This window comes from Dunckerocampus dactyliophorus, chromosome 1, assembly GCF_027744805.1.
Source record: "Dunckerocampus dactyliophorus isolate RoL2022-P2 chromosome 1, RoL_Ddac_1.1, whole genome shotgun sequence".
Classification (NCBI taxonomy): Eukaryota; Metazoa; Chordata; class Actinopteri; order Syngnathiformes; family Syngnathidae; genus Dunckerocampus; species Dunckerocampus dactyliophorus.
Window position 1 is genome coordinate 26,359,786 of NC_072819.1, and position 20,063 is coordinate 26,379,848.

Consider the following 20,063-nt stretch of genomic DNA (forward strand, 5'->3'; position numbering starts at 1 on the left):
TGTGTCCCCTTCCATGTCTGTAACATTTCATCTGTCAAACCCAAACACCTTTCCCCCTCTCCACAAGTCCCAGAAGTTTGTGAGCAACTGACACGAAGGGAGGAAGCCTCACCTTTCTTTCTCTCTCCCAACTTCCTTTTGAACTCTGGCTGAACTCTACTTGTTTAGAGGAGTGATACTAGACAAAGCTGCTTTGCTCAAGAGAGATGAGGTGTCATGACTACTTGGAGACTGACACAGCAGTGAGCAGTACCTGTCCCTTACGGCTCTGATAAGGCCTATCCTCTACATTGCAAATAAGACATAAGACAGGAGCTTTAGTGTGCTTTAAATGTACATTATTGCTTGACGCTACAAAAGTAGCAGTTGTTAAATATGTATTTACAATTTCTGTCTAAAACCTCAGAAAAGTAATATTAAAGGGTAACAGGAAGCCAGGAACATGTACACTACAGGAGATAGTCGTGATGTTGAATGATAGAAAGAAGGAGCTAAACAGCAAAATAGATAACAGCATGGAGACATGAAATCCCGAATCAAGCAAATTAAGGATTTGAAGAATGGAAAATGCATCACTTCGGAAGCAAATGGATGCGGGCTGGAAGGAACAGTGAAAGATTTAAAGAAACAATATAATAAAAAGGATCCCATTATATCGCAAAGGACTTGCAGAGTGGATGATTTGGAGCAGTCCACCCGCATGAACAATGTAATTGTGTATGCCTGTGTGGCTGATAACAGAGGACAAGACGTTACTCCAACAGAGCAACAGGTGACCAACGTTCTGCAGTCAAAAGGTGTGGGTGTGGATGGATACATGGCAGAAATAACAACACAACACCTGTCGTCGTCATCATCATAAAGTTCAAAAAACAAGGTAGCATTGCTGAGGCAGAGGAGTAAGATGAAAGAAACAAACGTCTACATCAATGAGCATGTGACAAAACACAATGCTGACATTGCAAAGAAGGCACTCAACTTAAGAAAGAAGGGGGAAAATCAAGGCAGTAGGAACGCCAACTGAAAATCTACATCAAGTTAAATGAAGGACCAGAGGAAGCCAAAGTACTTGTTGCGAAAGATATCAAAGAACTGGACAAAGTTTGAATATTGCATCACGTCGACTACAAGGAAATTAAAGACTTAACCCACAAAAACTTGATGCAGCTTTGAAGTCAACATCCTCAGTGTTTTATTGTTTTATTTAATGTTTTACAAATGCAAATTGATTCCCATGTATTATTGACAATTTATAATTTTTCAAATTGTATTTATTCCCTTAATTCTGCACAAGGTTCATAGTGTCATTATTTCTTTCTTGAAGCATATTTTTTGACTAATAATAGACCGTAGTCAACCACGAAACAGCAATCATTTATTAATTAATGTTTGAAAAACCATGATAGAGTGCGGGAGTGATGTTTGAAGCGCGATGTAGTGAGGGACAATAAGCAATACTGCTGTCAACAAAAACTCTAAAAATAAACATTCATGTACTTGTGAGTATCAATAAACGCACATTTTTTGCTCCAACTCTGTGCATTTTGGAGTTAAGGCCACGGCCCCGAACTCATCCCTGACAGAACAATCTGGTCTGAGGTATTGACCACTCTTCCATCGCCTTCATTTTCTCTGGGCCCACCTCGACACTGCCTTTTCCCAGAATGTAGCCCAGGAATGACACAGATTCTGTGAGGAAGAGACACTGCTCTGCTTTGACAGTTGGTTCTCCAACAAGCGCTGGAGCACTTGGTGAACATGGGAAATGTTTTTGTTAATGTTCTTCGAGTAAATGAAAATGTCATCTAGGTAAACAAAGGCATATCCTCCAAAGAAGTCCCTCAGCACTCAGTTTATCAGAGCCTGGGAAACGGCTGGGGCGCTGGACAGACCAAACAGCATAACTAAATACTTGTAATGCCCCAAGGGTGTAATGCTGTCTTCCACACATCTCTGGCTGTTATACGCACGATGGTAGGCATTGCATAGGTCAAGTTTAGTAAGACTTAGGCTCCTTGTAGAGCATCGCGTAGGTCAAGTTTAGTGAAGACTTAGGCTCCTTGTAGAGCATCAAAGGAGTATGTGAGCAGGGGCAAAGTGTATTTATTTTTGACTGTGATGTTGTTTAGTGCTCGGTCTATTAAGGGTCTAAGGGTGCCATCTTTCTTGCCCAAACAACAATCCAGCTGTCACAGAAGAGGTTTGACTTATCACTGCAGCTGAGGAGTCCTTAATATACTGTACATCTTCATAGCTTCATGTTCAGAACACAAGATGTTACACAACTTTCCCACTAGGAGAGGGGTCCCGAGTGTTATAATTTCAGTCTGGTGCGTGACTGTGGCCATATGACAGCCATCCAGTGCTTTTGCAGTGATGCTGCTCCCTAAAGGATTGAGGTAAGGTCGGCTTCCAGGTCGGCATATATGAAATTAGCTTCTGCTCCAGAGTCCACCAGGGCTGAGAGCTGGGCAACCATAGTCAGACTGTTAGTGGATTCTTCCATCATTATCCATTCTCCACCACCTTCACTGTCAGGTGTGGGAGTTAAAACGCTTAGAACAGTCTCATTCAAAATTCACCCCGTTCTTCAGGGGTTAATCTTGCTCGTCCCAGCTGCATTGGCACCTAGTAGTCAGAAGTGATAGTAGTCGGTTTGCAGCCGGACCCAAGCAGTCAGGATGGTAGAACACTGTCTTCATCTTTTGGCAAAACTCAGCAAAGGTGATGGGGGAATCTTGGGACAAAAACAAAGTCTCTGCCCATGCCAAAGCTTGTTCCCGTAACAAACCAATGACATACAGTAAATGACCTTGCTTCGCTCATCAACAAAGGCACTGGGTCTCTGTTGAAACACAAATTTACATCCTCTGAACTGAACTCACAAGCTGGGTGGCATAAGATTCTTTCAATACTGACGGCTCGGATGGCGTGGCTGCTAATCTGGGGGACATGCCATTTTGGCACTGAGCTGGCAGTGATCTCTCTCAATTCCACAATTTGAGAGAGAATCTCTTGTTTTAATGGGCTAGACTTTGAAGGATCTCTGAATGATGTCCCAGCAGCTGGTCATGAGAACCCAACACTGTCAGGATCCGTCCAGATCCCTCCTCCCCTCGCCTACCTTTCAGTCCTTTATTTCAGCACCCGGATGTGGAATCATCTTTGATGGCCTCCCTTAAAGGCCCGCCTGGAGGAGGAAAAGTCACCAGATTGTTATCAACTGAAGTTGTAGTGCTGGCTTTCTTCAATGTTCAATTAAGATTGTTTCTTCAGGTTTTTTGCCACTCCTTTTGATCGCCTTGTTTTTGTGCACTTTTTGCAGTGGGATTCACCTTCTTCCCTGCCCAGCCGTCCCTGCACTGCCCTCTGAGGATTTCTCCCACCCTATTCATGTACTGAGTCATTCATTCATTCATTTTCCATACTGCTTTAGAGTCGCAGGGGTATGCTGGAGCATATCCCAGCTGACTTTGGGCAAGAGGTAGGACAGTTTGCCAGCCAATCACAGGGCACATATAGACAAACAACCTTTCACACTCACATTCATACCTATGGACAAATTAGTCTCCAATTAACCTGAATGTGGGAGGAAGCTGGAGTGACAGGGTTGGCGCCACCTGTTGGTTTGCATGTATACACCTCTTACAGGAGTCTATCACAGTCTACATTTCCCATCATCCTCTGACCAGGTGTGTCGGATGTTAACATTACTATGATGTTCTGTATGTTTCTCTTCACTTTTTTATTCTTTTTATCTCTTCAGGCATTCCAAATTATGGACAGTTCCCCTCAAGCTCAGACATTGCATGGATCCAAACTCACTCCAATGGTTTGTTAGTAATGCAGTGTACAGGGGAGGAGCAATTCAACCAGTGGTATGACCATCGGTTTGGTTGGTCAAGACATTCATCTGGTACAGTTGAAGCAGTGTGCTTATACAAAGTGGATGAACGTTGTTACAAATCATCTTTTAACGTGTACTGTAGCTTGTCTTCATCCTCCCCAATGACACACATTGGTCAACAGGTAAAGGTCAACAGGTGAAGTCAGGAACTTTTACCAGGTAAAAATCTTATTTTGTGCTTTACTCATTGATCCAATATATGCCTGCAATATTTGCTGCTGCTAAAGCTGCTAAAATCGGTGGTGACACATTACATTGACCATATTTAAATGAGTGTGCAAGAACATTTCAACTACTGTTTGGTGACCATGTGGCCCTGCATGAAGGCTCAATGCTGCCGTTCAATAAATCGACCTTAAACACATTAGAGGAGCACAGCACTGAGGGAATCAATGAATGTTCACAATAAATTTACAGTGCAAGAGAGCATGTAGGTTGTCCTCAGCACACTACGGTATTTACACTGATTAAAGTCACACTTTGTTCTGTTATGGGGTTATTAAGGACCCTAAAGTTTCAATTGCAAAAGAAAATGGAAGGATGAACATGATGTCTATATTCACTGTAGTATCGTACAGTGTTATCATCATCATCATGCAGGTTTCTGTTGCAGCAAAACAACTAACTTAACCAATAACACTATTATCAATGACCCTCACAGACGTTGGGTTCTTGTGAAAATAGCACCATTACCGTCTTGTTAAAGACGGTAATGGTGCATCTCTCACTTTCGCTCATATTTCACATACACAAACACATAGTTTTGACATGTATGCATCTGTTTCTTGCTGCTGTGGTGACACACACATCTGCTTTCAGCCTGGCTCATCGCCGCCATTCGTATGTCACCCTCACACTGTACAGCATGTCACTACACAGCATGTCCCTTTTACCATGGTGTTCCCATGTGTCCCAGTGGGCATCCTCGTTATCTGATAGCAGGGCCCACCTGCACCCACTGTGACATCCAGGCATGCCCAATCTGCTTCTCCAACCCAGCTGGCATAAGCTGGCTGGACAGCCTACCAACTGAAAAATTGACAATTTACGGCTGAGTGATCCACAGCGGCCACACTTCACTTCACCATTCATTCAGTCCTAAGTATTCTGGCGGCTTTAAATGGAATGTTTCTGAACAAAGATTTATTTTATTATAATGCAATTGTTCTGCTCCTGCTAACATTGCTAGCTCAGTAGACAGATAAGCCTAACAGTTTCAAAATAAAGACTTCTATGTAGGTCCATTTTAGAGACTAAGCACTAAAACTAAACATACAGAAATAAAGTATGTCAAAATTTGATTTACACAGGATATAAAATGAAACAATAATGACCTACAAACATAAAAGAAATGCATTCAAATAAATGCGCTAGCTCTATGCTAACTTGTATAGAAGGCGAGGCTACAGAAGGCTACATGCTAGCGATTAGTATTAGCGATTTTTAGGGCAACTTTAAACACCTCCAATATGATGTACATCCCATTTTAGCATTTAGCATTTAGTTCCGTCCCCACTGTAAACAGTGTGGACTGGGCACTGCTTCACCCTTCTGAGGCCGCGTGCCCAATCAGCGAATAGAAGACAATCAACTTTCACCTCTCTGCCGGAGGTGAAAGTTGAGGACACGATGAACAGGAGACTATGTAAGACGTCCCCACCACACCCTCACTACATGTTTGGGACTCCATCTAATCCAACTCATCACCGGGTGGTGATCAGTTGACACCTCACCCTGGAGCCAGGCCCGGGGGAGGGGCTCGCAGGTGAGCGCCTGGTGGTCGGGTCCTCACTTGTGGGGCAGGCCGTGCCCAGCCCGAAGAAGCCACACGGGATCTCCTCCCTGTAGACCCACCACCTCTGGGGACAAGCATAATGGTCCGGTGCAATGTGTTTTGGGTAGCGGTCGAGGGCGGGCGCCTGGTCGACCCTGGTCTTTGGCAACCAGATCTGGTTCTTGGGACATGGAAAGTCACTTCTCTGGTGGGAAAGGAGCCTGAACTTGTGTGAGAGGTTGACACATTCCGACTAGACATAGTTGGACACACATTGACGTACAATTTGGGTTTTGGAAGCAAACTCCTCGAGGAGGGCTGAACATTGTTCTACTCTCTGGTTGCTGCAGGGGAGAGGCGGCGAGCTCTGGTGGGCTTATTATGAGCCCCTTGGCTCAGTGCCTCTGTGTTGGAGTCATTATGCCTTTGCGAGTTGGAAATATATACAGCATATGGTATTGGAACTGCACTACTGTTAATGTCTTCAGGTCAGAATAAAGTTATAGGTGTGGCTCGCCAGGACGCCCATGCGTTAATTATGATAAATACTTTAACATAATTAATGAAATAATTTAGTTATCGCCGTTAACGCGGTATTTTTGACAGCACTAACAATAACTACATTTTTTAAACTTCAGTAATGATTAAGAGTCCATGAGAAAAGGGTAAGGAAAACATAGCTTTCTTTGACGACTGGGTCATTTATTATAAGCAGCGAACTGCTCAGCCAGCATTATTACCACTGATGAGTGCATTGTAAACAACAGTACGACAAGTGTAACATGCATGAGTTTCACACCAACAGCCAACATTTGAAAGCTTATCCAGAAGTAAATATAGTTGCTGGATGCTGAACAGTCATGCTACTTAGAATGCAGACTACCATCTTGTGGAGTTAATAAAAACTGCAGCAATAGATTGCCTACAGCCACAGCTTTCTATCACCATCATTTTTGTCCCGGCACTAATTAGAGATGGCACTTATTTGCTTTTGTAGACCACACAACATGGTGACTATAGGAGACGGCAGGTAACTGAATAAAGCCATTAATTGGAGTAATTATGGTAATGTAATGTAGGGTAAACCCACAGTCATGTACAAGAAGATCCATCATTAGCTTTTTCGTTATTATTGTCAATAGAGCTGTGTTCATAACAGTTTTCTGCCAGACTCACAAAAGAAGTACCAAGATGTGTCTAAATATTACTGCTGCAGCATTTTGTAAGCATCAGTCACATCAAACACATGTACTGTATGGCCCTCCCAGAAATGGGACAGAGGACAGAAATAGACAAAGTCTCACATCCATTCAATCTACAACCCCCAGAAATGAGAAATGAACAAGGGGAAATGTCATTTCATCGTTGCTGCTGCCACAGTCAATCGTATGGCTGCACCTCACAGTGAATAATTGGTGACAATATCTTAGGAAGCCCTGCAGCAGACCCTCTCTCAACCAGTCTCTTCTTTCTCCTACATTTTCCATCGCATCACAACCACTGGGGGGGCTCTTTGCTTGACGAGCGCCTACTCTCCTTATCTCCTATCTCAGGCAGTGAGGAGCCAGATATCTGGGGCTACAGAGCAGACCACTTGGCTTTGAACATGGAAGGCATCTATTCCGAAGTCCCTGAACGTGATCTTAATGCATCAACTTCTTGTCTAACTTCTGCTGCTCCAGATTCTATTTCTTTTATGATTGCTGGTGATGATAGGGTACTTATAAATTATTCTCTTCAGCATTATCTGAAGTTTGTTCAGTTGGGCCCAACAGGCAAACATACAAGAAAGTAGGCCATGGAGATTAATAGGAGATCATAACTGTACAACATGAAAATACTAAAGAAGTTTTACATCCTTTTAATGACAGTTTAAATGGCGTGTCACCTTCAGGGAAATACAGAACAATAATAACCGCCTTGGCATTTATACTACACTTAAGTTGTAGTTGTATTACTGTCTGACACAACTCGGCATTGCATTGGCATACAGCGAAACCCTGAACACAAACTGTTGTAGGGACGCTGCTAGACCTATTCATTCATAGTTATTTTTTTTTCCCTCATAGGATGCAATACAAATTGAATTAATCTCTTCCAGAGTTAAACTTTCAAGATTCAAGATTCAAGAGAGTTTTATTGTCATGTGCATAGTAAAACAGCAGTTATACCATGCAATGAAAATCTTATTCTGTTCATTCTCCCAAGAAAAGAAAGAAAACAAATGAAAGAATAAGAACATAAGAAACATAAACACATAAACATATATACCAATAAGTTCAACCACATTTTCAGTAACACAGTATTAGCTTTCACACCAGATGAGAAATCAGTTCATTGTTGTAAGGTAAATTAAAATAAAACTACCATGAAAATAAGCTAACTGTTATTAATCAAAACCAACAAACTGTGTACTCCCCATGAACAGTGATGCTGTGTGAAGGACAGATGATGCAATACAAACGTGCAGAGATTACTACGTATGCCTTACTATGTAAGTCTCTTCATATCAAGACTAAACATACTATGACTTATAATGTGCTGTACATTCTGTTCTTCTGTAGTGGGCAGCCAGGAAATACAAGTGTGTACCATTTTTGTTGTTGAACTTGTTGATTGAGTCCTACATTGCAGTGAGTTATTTTTTACGGTTTTATGGTTATTGTACGTTATTGTAAGTTTCGTCTTTGCCATCGCTGGTAGACTTTTCAGACAAGCAGTTAGATGCTCACTGAATGCAACTTTTCAGACAAATTTTTCTGGAGAATTTAGATCGGATCGGTTTCTGAATTGTACAACCCTAATGGGCATTTGAATTTTGAATCAATACTAATCAATACTGCGCAGCACACTTGGCTGGTCCATCTGCTGCTGCATGAACGTGTTTACGGAATCACTCCTCGGGAAAGACACACGGAAAGACAGAGTGTGACAGACATTTACATATTTGAGAGTCACTCAAAACTCGTCATGGGCCGGTATGACATTCTGAAGGTTTGATAAACTTGGGCAAGTATCATGGTTTATAATCACAGCTCTAAAATGTGTTATTTTGAAATATCTTCAACGGAAAAAAAACTTTTCTGCTCAACAGTCATTTTTAAACTATATAATACCACATGATGGAAGTGGAACATATGTATTTAAAATACATAATAAAAAAGAACTGAATTATTTATAAATTAATAAAATGCAGTTCTTAATGCAGTGTACTGTAGCTAATTCTACAACGCATGCCACAATAACATGCATATTTTCTAAAAGCTAAGTGAAAATAAAAAATGCAATCACTGGCTCAATCAGTGGCTTAAAAAGACCACAACATAAATACAGTCAAACCTGTCTTAGCGGCCACCTGTATAGAACAGCCGCCTGCCTATAGCGGCCACTAAAAAATCCCCCGCAGAAAATGTACGTGTTATAGACCCTGTGTATAGCAGTCACCTGTCTACCGCGGCCACCCATTTTGTATCCCTTGGTCAATATCTGACCGCATATAGCGGCCAAAATGCCGACTCAAGCAGAAGCTTCATGCACGAAAAAGTTTTGTTTTTTAATCAATGAAGCCGTCGTGTGTAGACCTTATTTACTGAGTCCTAGCTCAGTCACAATATCCACACAAACTGTCAGTTGTTCGACATTAAAAAAAAGCCGTCTTCTTTGGAGCTTGTTGCAGACAGTGACACCGTTTATTTCCTGGTGTGAGACAATGTGCACTCGTCAATCCTGTAATGCCCCTTGTTGTGGGGAAAGAGACTCATGTCGCCGATGCACTTTAATTGCTTTATTAACAGCGGTTTATTAACCTAGTAGTTCTTTACAATTTTTATCCGCAGTCCTACAGTGCCCTCTACTGGTCAACATGTAACGGTATAATTATATGTATTTGCAAACACAACAAGCTTCTAATCACAGACATGTTAATATGTGCGCGCACAAATTCAGAATGGCCGCCAACCTGTCTATAACGGCTGCCTGCCTAAAACGGCCACTTTTGCCGTTTCCCTTTAGTGGCCGCTATAGACAGGTTTGACGGTACAGTATAGATTTTTTTTCAACTAATAATGTGACGTTATTATTTCATAGTGTGATGAATTTGCAGGACACAACTTGCCCACTCGTGTTTTGGAGTTGTTGGATTGTGTATTTGCTGAGTTATTATTAATTTGCTTGCGTCATCAAGTTTCACTTCAGTTTCCGAGCCACATGATTGCTGTTAGTAAATGATGATAAGTGGCTGTTGTTGTTGATCAGTGGAGAGTAAATGGTTTATACCACTTACCCTTGACTCCTGTCTCGTTCTGAAACCCTTGACGTGAGTAATATGTCGACCGACAACAATGACCACAGCGCGGCCGTACCGGTGGAATGACGACACGTGTGTCTTCATCGAGTACTTCCACCTAGCGCTACTGCACATGTGTATAACAACAAAACCTGTTGTAAATGGAGTAAGGATGAATCCCAATTCAACCCCTTACCCCTCATCTTACCCCTTACTTCTAGGTTTTGCGCGTTCATGAGAACCGAGTGGTGTCCCAGTTCTCCTTAAATCGAGGGGTAAGGGGTAAGTGCTAAGGGGTATACAGCCCTTGAAACCTAGGGTGAAATGAAGGGGAAGGCGCAGCTACAACACCCGCTGAGATGGAAGCACAAAGGCCGAAAGAAACATATAAATATAAGTAATTACGCATTATTATTAAGTTTCACAGTAACGTCGCTCATGTTTTATATTACATATTCTATAACTTGCTACTCCACGTAAATATCGGTTCTCCCGAGCTCCGTGGCAGAGCGGTGGCTGCCCAGAGCATGTGTCCACCTACAATGCACCTCGTCCGGCCATGACAGGTGGCTATCCCCGCTCCAGAGTGTACAGTGACGTTTCCGTTTTCAAATCTAATCATTCATGTAACGCAGCACATGCTGTTTGCTGTGAATTATAGCCACTGTTAACTGTATTCATTTACAGTATGGATGGTCAGGAAGTGAGCTAAATAAAAGATGAAAAGATAAAAAACATGGCCATATGTGGACGGCACACCACATTATGAAACTTTATTCAACTTTTGGAGTCTAACTTTGTCCCATCTATTTTATTTTTACCATCACTCTATACTGTAGTTGTTTTCAGCACACTGTTACTATATTACTATTATTATTATTATATTTACAATGAGTTAATAGTTGTACCCCATCAATCATGCGTATGTGTTAAGTTGCCCGACTTTTGGCAGCACAGCTCATGCCTGTGGTTTCAGCACGTCGAAGCCCAGTTTCAACTATGAGGAATAACACAGGATATGACAAAGAATTTCCACACAGTGGCCGTGCTGGACCTCCACTTTCTCTCATACCGCGCAAACAGTATGACAGACAATTTTAGCGGTTTTGGAACAGTGACCTTTTCATACCGTGGTATACCTTGGTATATACCAAAGGGGACGGGAGCAGAGTGAGCTGGGTGGCAGCCGAAGGCGGGGGCCTTGGCGGTCCGATCTTCGGCTACAGAAGCTAGCTCTTGGGACATGAAATGTCACCTCTCTGGTAGTGACAGAGCCTGAACTGGTGCACGAGGTTGAGAAGTTACGGCTAGATATAGTCTGACTTCAGCCAGGGTCTTGAGGGTTTCCGGTTTGGTGGCTGCAGGATTCAGCCTCTGCTTTTTGCAGATGATGTGGTCCTGCTGGCTTCACCAAGCCGTGAACTTTAACTTTCACTGGATTGCTGAGTGTGAAGCGGCCGGGATGAGAATCAGCACCTCCAAGTCCGAGTCCATGGTTCTCATCCAGAAAAGGGTGCAGTGCCATCTTTGGGTCGGGGATGATATCCTGCCCCAAGAGTTTAAGTAGATAGGTAGGTCTTCTTCACGAGTGAGGGAAGGATGGAACGCAAGATCGACAGGCAAATTGGTGTGGCGTCTTTTTGTGATGCGGACTTTATATCAGTCCGCTGTGGTGAAGAGAGAGTTGAGTCGAAAGGCAAAGCTCTCAATTTACTGGTCGATCTACGTTCCTACCCTCACCTATGGTCATAAGCTTTGGCTAGTGACCAAAAGAACAAGATTTCCGGATACCACCGGCCGAAATTAGTTTTCTCCGTAGGGTGGCTGGGCTCTCCCTTAGAGATAAGGTGAGAAGCACTGTCATCCGGGAGAGACTCGGAGTAGAACCGCTACTCCTCTGCATAGAGAGGAGCCAGATGAGGTGGCTTGGGCATCTGGTCAGGACCTGATCGCCTGCCTGAGGAGTTGTTCAGTGCAAGTAGAACTGGTAGGCCTTGGGGAAGACCCAGGACACGTTGGAGAGACTATGTCTCCCAATTGGCCTGGGAACGCCTCAGTATCCGCCAGGACGAGTGGGTCGAAGTGGCCAGGGAGAGGGCTGCTGCCCCCGCCACCCGATCTCGGAAAAGTGGAAGAAGATGGATGGCTGGATGGATGGATGGTATACCTTGAAACCGGCAACCGGCCCATGCCTACTCAAAAACAAATAATCCAAAATATGAAATGTTAACTATAGAAGCTTTGCAATGAAGCTTTGCTGAGGTCAAGGATAAAATAAGAGTATAGTAGTGTGGGTGTGAGAATTAGGTTTAAAGGCCTGGTAGTGGCTAACTAATAGGAGATGCTTCTTCTCTAATACAGTGCTGTGACTACACACACAGACTGTGGTAAACAGTAACTCGCATAGCTTGTTAATATAAATCACAAGGTCCTCTGATGTCTCTCTGATGATTCAAGATGATAGTCAGGGCCAATTATTGGAATTTTGACGTATATCGCTATCGGTTTTTATTTAAATCCGACGGGCTAATATCAAGAAATGACTTTAAAACCGGGTTATTTCAGCTCAAATGCAGCTGCTCTTTCTCTCTCTCTGCTTCCACTGCTGCCTCCAGCATTGCTCCACCCACAGCACCATCTGACTGGCAAGCAAGCCATAGCACGCGTTAGTGGCAGAGCTGATCTGAAGCGGACGCTGTCCACACACACACACGCACACAAACACACACGGCAGAGAGGAAAGTTTTCTGGTGTGGAGAACTGAGAGCAAACACAAATGTCAAGGTAAATGCAGAAAACTCTCTCGAAATTATAATAAACATTCCAGTGCTCTACATCTCACAACTACTACTAACATTACAGTGGGCAGTAGAATAACGTGAGAGCGGAGTAAACATTAGCGCCAGCTCTGCTTGCTAGTAGTACCTCCCGACAGGTCTGCGAATTACTTGAAAGAAGGCTGCTCATAATCAACAGTCAAAACAGTCCGTGATAGTAAAAGCATGTGTGTGATTGAGAGAGAGTGCGTAAAAAACTTAATTCACTTGTTTTATTGGAGGGAAGCACGCCGAGGTTGAGGCTGGTTAGCTAGTTTACCATAACATTAGTTTGTCGGCCTAGCTCTAAAGACTAAGCAGACTATGTATTAGCAATGGGGAGAATGTATCTAATGTGGAGAATAGTGTGTGTTTGCGTGAACGTCACATGAAAAACTCTACAGCTCACGACTACTGCAATAAGGTAACATTAATAGCGGAGTAAACACATGCAGCAGCTTTGCTAGCTCGTAGTACCTCCCCATATGTCTGTGAATCACTTGAAACAATGCTGTTGGTAATATCAATGTAGAAACAGTCCGTGGTTGTAGAAGCCCTTGTGTGTGTGACTGACTGTGAAGTGCGCCAATATGAAGGCTGACTAGCTTTTAGCATAACATTAGCTTGCCTTCTCTAAATGTATAGATAAATGTTACTTTATTTACTCTGGAAAAACATTTCAGGGAGCTATGTATTTAAGTTTTTTATTCAACTTCTAAGAGATGCTTCTGAGTCTCGGAACTCCATGCTCTTCTGGAACTACACTGCTCAAAACAATTAAAGGAACACTTCGAAAACACATCAGATCTAAACTGGGGGAAAAATGATCTTGAATATCTTTCCTGATAATAACTGGGTGATGTATTAGTAACAAAATGATGCCACATAATTTGATAGAAATTAAAATGATCACCCTATAGAGGGGTGCATGCTCCTTATGAGACTACGGATGGTGTCCTGGGGGATCTCCTCCCAGATCTGGACCAGGGCATCCATGAGCTCCTGGACAGTCTGAGGAGCAACCTGGCGGCGCCGGATGGACCTAAACATAATGTCCTAAAGGTGTTCTATTGGGTTTAGGTCAGGTGAACGTGGGGGCCAGTCAACGGTATCAATTCCTTCATCCTCCAGGAACTACCTGCATACACTAGCCACATGAGGTCGGGCATTGTCGTGGACCAGGAGGAACCCAGGTCCCACTGCACCAGCGTAGGTTCTGACAATGGGTCCAAGGATTTCATCCCGATACCTAATAGCAGTCAGGGTGCCGTTATCTAACCTGTAGAGGTCTGTGCGTCCTTCCAGGGATATGCCTCACCAGACCATCACTGACCCACCACCAAACCGGTCATGCTGAATGATGTTGCAGGCAGCATAACGTTCTCCACGGCATCTCCAGACCCTTTCACGTCTGTCACATGTGCTCAGGTTGAACTTGCTCTCATCAGTGAAGAGCACAGGGCACCAGTGGTGTAGCTGCCAATTCTGGTGGTCTATGGCAAATGCCAATCGAGCTCTACGGTGCTGGGCAGTGAGCACAGGGCCCACTACAAGATGTCGGGCCCTCAGGCCACCCTCATGGAGCCTGTTTCTGATTGTTTGGTCATAAACATTCACACCAGTGGCTTGCTGGAGGTCATTTTGTAGGGCTCTGGCAGTGCTCATCCTGTTCCTCCTTGCACAAAGGAGCAGATACCGATCCTGCTGAGGGTTGAAGGACCTTCTACGGCCCTGTCCAGCTCTCCTGGAGTAACTACCTGTCTCCTGGAATCTCCTCCATGCGTCCAGGTACCGCAGTGATGCCCTGGTTCAGATCTGGGAGGAGATCCCCGGGGACACTACGGACACCATCCGTAGTCTCTTTAGGAGCATGCCCCGACGTTGTCGGGCATTCGTACAAGCACGTGGGGGCCACACAAACTACTGAGAATCATTTTGAGTTGCTACAATGACATTTTGGCAAAATGGACCAGTCTGCTGCATCATTTTTTCACTTTCATTTTTGGGGTGTCTTTGATTTCCCCCCTCTATAGGGTGATCATTTTCATTTCTATCAAATTATGTGGCATCATTTTGTTACTAATACATCACCCACTTATTATCAGGAAAGATATTCAAGATCATTTTTCCCCCAGTTTAGATCTGATGTGTTTTCGAAGTGTTCCTTTAATTTTTTGGAGCAGTATATTTTTCTATTGTATGGTTAAATAAAAATCCTTTAGGAAGTTAAACAAAGTTAAGTGTTTGTATTATTCGGCTCCGAATATCGGTTATCGGCCCCCCTATTGGTATCGGTCCTGAAAAACCCATATCGGTCAATCTCTAATGTACAGTATAACTAAATGACTGACTCTAAATCACATGGTTATACACTAACATCATTCATCATTGATGCACATTACAGGCAGCTATTTAACACTACACTTACCACATTCACATTTTCAGGAGTTTTGGCCGTATTAACTATGCCGACATGGGTTGTTCCGTTTGAAATACAACCACCGGGGGGGGCGGCAATTCCTCCCTAATGTAAGATTTATTAGGAAAGTTACTGCACCAGGTGAGGTGCGAAATAAAAGAAGTCAAAAGAAATTGGTGTTTCCCCTTGTCTACTTTATATGGGAGGGCTGCTCTGATGAGGAGCCATATGGACAATAACTGACAATTAAATGACCATTAAACCTGCCATAAACATGAAACCTGAGGAGGGATATCATTTTGTTGTCGTGTCATACGTCATTAAGAAATCAACAAAAATCCCTCATGAGACTTTTTTTTTTTCACAGCTTGAGCTAATTCAAATCTGTCATGCAGGACCGCGCTGCCCGTTTCCCCTCTTTTTGTGCTGTGGTTATTCCACGCCAAATGCTTCTCTGAGTGACAGCAACTGTAAATCTATTCCTCTTCGAAAAAACGCGTGAAAATAATGGTATGTTATAAAATGTCAGCGGTAAATGCAGTTGAAGCAAAAACCTGCAATCTTAATTCAGGAAATTCTACACGTCAATAAACCTGCTTGGATTTTGACAGGACCACGGCTTTACCGATAAAGTAAGTGGTGCTGGAGATTATATTCCTGCCCTTAGTAACAAACAAATGGCTAAATGCATCATGTTTGAGCAGTGGGAAATGCACTGCAATGGCAAAAGCACCAAGTCAAGCAGGGTGAACTTGTTTATTTCAATGCTCTTTCTTTTACTGCAGCAGGATTTCGAACCCCAAACAGTCAGACCTCAACCCTTTGTGATATTATGTGTGTGAAGCCTTCATACTCAAGTATAATTTGGCAAATCTAGGCTCTGAAAAACCTTTTGCTGTAAAGTGGTGCTTGACTACTTGTACTTATGTATTTCCAAGTGCACGTTAAACTGTGCAATTATTGTAAAAGCAAGAGGGGGATTGGACATTGAGATCTAAACGTACCCTCATTGGTATGAATACAGAAAATGCATGTCATTATACTTATAATTTATAGAACAAGAGTCACATTATAGGCTGAAATATAATTGGAGTAGGCTTGCCGACTAGAAAGGTTACTCCTGCTTCTGTTGCTGCAGTGCCAGGCAGGTAGCACCAGCAACGTGCTTCCCTCAGGACTCCTCACTGTGCCGGCTGTGTGCAATGAACCAGCGACCCTTAGTGTGCACCTCCCCTCCCAACATAGCCACTGATGATAAATTACCTAATCCACTAGGTCACAGCCACTTCTAGCATACACCTCAGGGTATAGCGAGAGAGAGGAGACCAAAAACAGATAGCAAGAGATAGCAAGAGGTAGGCATGAAGGAAAAATTAAATGACTTGACAGAGAGTGGAAAGGGCATGGATGCCAAATAAAAGCAGAAGCAACAACCACAATGAAGTGCGTCAGAGGGACACGTGTAAGTGATGTTCAGTGTGGGACCTGTGACGCATTTCGTTGTGTTTTTACAGCCTCAAGCTTGGTGATCCACAAAATAATTTGCAATAACTAATGAAGTTGTGATAACATTAACAAAGTTCATGACTACAGTCAGGCACCCTATGAATGTACTTAGAGTCATGGAAAAAATTATTAAACCACACTCGTTTCTTCCGTTTATTGATCCAATTTAATTCCTGGTACAACTCAAGGCACATTTGTTTGGACAAATATAATGATGATAACAACTATAGCTCATAAGAATTTCATTTAAGAGCTGATGTTTAGCAACTTCCATGGTTTTCTTGATAATAACTAATATCACTTAAGTTCTTACATGAATAGCTATAGCATTGTACTGCCAAAACAATGTAACTCCTGTGAGCTATTTTTGTTGTCATTGTTATATTTGTCCAAAAAAGGTACCTTTAGTTGTATCAGGCACTAAAATGAACAAGAAACTGAAGAAACAAGGATGGTCTAATCATTTTTTCCATGACTTTCCATAACTTCAACTTCAATTCCTGAATTGTCGCACACAAAAAAGTGCTGCCTGTGCTATTATTTTTGACAAATACACCACATGGCACAGCTCTTATTAATCTCCAAAGTTTGAACCCCTAATTCAAATTTAAATTTGTCAAACAGCCCAACACACTCCACAAAACAGCCACTGTAACTTAGCTGAATCACCACAAAATTGGGCACACAATATCAAGCATCTGGAGGAAGAAAAACACCAAGCAAAACCACAAGTCATTTTGTCATTTGTCAAATAATGTATACAACTTCTGTATTACATGCACTGTATGTTAGACTGTACATATCGGAACCACTGCGCCAATGAAACAAGTGACTTGTGTAAATAGCTCTTAATTACATTGAGCATATACAAATCTAGTATCTCATGAGAGCAGCTGTTAGAATTACACTGTGATAACACATTGAAGGCAAAATTCTAGCCTTACTTTGAGAAGCCCTGGTCTGTCTTAAGCTGCAAAAGCTGTGATTACCAGCGAGGCATGATATTTTGTAAAATATGGAGTAAAGTAGGATAGACAGCACTTCACGCAAAATCAAATCATGGGGTACGAGGAAGGAGTAGATGTTAGGTGCAGCATTTTGTTGGCACTTTGCACAAATAAATACAGCGGCCTGTAAACTGCAATTATTGTTAAAATGTCAGTTTTTTTTGTTTTTTTATTGTCATAAGCATCAAATCACATCAGGCCATATCACCAATGCCTAGCACACATATGCTTTTAAGACTGTATTTTATCACAATGACAACTAAAAAATCTCTGTGATGCTACAGGGGCATTGAGGAGAGGCTAATGACTTCTTCACATGATTACACACTGAACATGAACCTTGCGGGCATCATTTCATCTAAGCAGCCAGGCAGTTACAAGGGACGATGACATCAGAGCTCTGAGAGGAACGCTTGTCGTCACTCACTCTGGCACACAAACACTGCTATGGTAACAGCAGAAGTGTCAGAGTTAAAGGGGACACAGAAATAACAGATAAAAACACAAAGCAATGGCCAGCAACTAACTGTTCCAGCTGTGTCATGTCCCGCTCATATTTTCCCCAGAGGTCAATGACGGCCAGAGCTGGCAGAGGTCATTATCCTTGTGAAAATAGAAAGTAGTGCAGAGTGTAGCCTAATCTCTGAGCATGACTGCTATGGAAACAGCGAGTGTCTGGAAGTACGCGTGTGCCAGGATGTGAAAGGATTTAGTAACCCATGCATGCTTATGTCACCAACAATGTGTAAATACTCACATCTGTCAACTATCTACTCCCAACTGGGTATATGAAGGTAGGAAAGGGCACACAAGAGCACCAGCTGGACAGCATTCTACAGACTGGGCAGCTATTCAAGAGCTCTCAGTAACAGTAACCCACAGCAACCCTAAAACCACCGCCCCCTCTTTTCCTTCAAGAGATCCATTGGCCAGTTAGGGTGAAATGAATGGAGTGGCAGGCACGAATGCCAGGAGACAAAAAGAGGCTGTAACTTTACCCACTCTGCTATGACCAAAGTGCAGCACTACCCCCCTCTTAAAGGTTCACAAGGTTAATTATTCAACATAGGGAGGGAGAGGTGGGGGTTGAAAGTGGACACAAGGGAGAAAAACACATCTCTTTTGTTCAACTCCACTAACCGTGCTTTTCCTTAAAGTTAGCCGCACATGTGCAGTGTGTCAGATTGTACACTCCCAGCATGCACTCTTCACGCTGAGTTGTCTTACCATTGTGGTTGTGCTGCAGGGTCTCAAGCATGCTACCGGAAGGGTCGCCAGCACCCATCTCGGTCAGTCTGCGGCTGGTGGCACTCAACTCTGAGCGCAGGTTGGTCACCTCCTGGCTGGCCGACTGAATGGCCCCATCTATGCGCTGAGCCAGCTGCTTGTTGTCATCCATCATTTTCAGGATTTTTGCCTGCAGAGAGGGGAATCCGGAGTAGGTGTCATGCTGACAAGTTGTGCATTTCCAGAGGAAGGAGGATGTCCGTGAATAAATCCATCCTTTGGTGTTTTTAAGAGAAAGCCAAGTTAAATCCTCAAACCAGTTTGTCCTTTTGCTTGCACAGTCATTCGGCTCAGGGGAAACGTGAATCAGCTGGAGGGAGAGAATGCCATGAGAGTGTCAGCGTGCTGTGTGTGCATGTGTCTGAGAGTTCTGTAGGCACATGTGAGTGCCTGCGTGTGTGCGCGCGTGTGTTTGTGTGAAGCCTGCACTAGCCCTCTGTGAAATGTGCTCACTGCAGCTGACTGCTGAAAGGACACAGAGCACTGAGAGATGACAGGCACCTTTTTAAATGGACTGTACCATTTGCACACACAGTCAGAGGGGGAGCAGGCTGCGGATGTGAAGTCACTAGCCCTCAGCACAGCTGTTTTGTAAAAGATATTGCTTTAGGGTTCTGGGATTTAGTGTTTGACTGAAGTGAAACACAACAGTCGTGGGAAAACAGATTTCAGCGAAACTGTTCAGTTGTTATTTCCTCTCTGTGTGTGTCCCTCCTTCAGTGGTCAAAGGGAAAGAAACTCATTAACTTGACAAATAAGCACTAGCAGGGAGAAAATGATTATAGTTGCACAACAAGCTTTCATCACAGTAACACAGCAAGTGCAGTGTGGCAATGACTTGTGATACTCTGAACTCATATTTACCTCATTGGGATTAATGAAATTCAATTAAATAAATAGGTTATTTAATCATCATAAATAAAATAACTAAAAATGCATTTGAATAAATTAAAACGTAATTAAATAACATGATGTGTCATTAAACAAATAAACTCCCATGCACCTCAAGGACTCTGCCGAGAGTAAAGAGCTGGCCGCAGTTGCACGACGAGGACAAAAACC

General features: G+C 43.0%; 1 protein-coding gene across 2 annotated transcripts in view; it reads right to left on the reverse strand.

Moving 5' to 3' along the window:
- The window catches only part of LOC129190005 (kazrin-like), a 209,756-nt gene that overhangs the window by 107,312 nt on the left and 82,381 nt on the right, over positions 1-20,063 (reverse strand). For both annotated transcript variants that reach the window (XM_054792302.1, XM_054792293.1), the window contains exon 3: positions 18,942-19,131. In XM_054792302.1, coding sequence (XP_054648277.1) covers positions 18,942-19,131 — 190 coding nt within the window. The remainder of the gene's footprint in view (positions 1-18,941; positions 19,132-20,063) is intronic.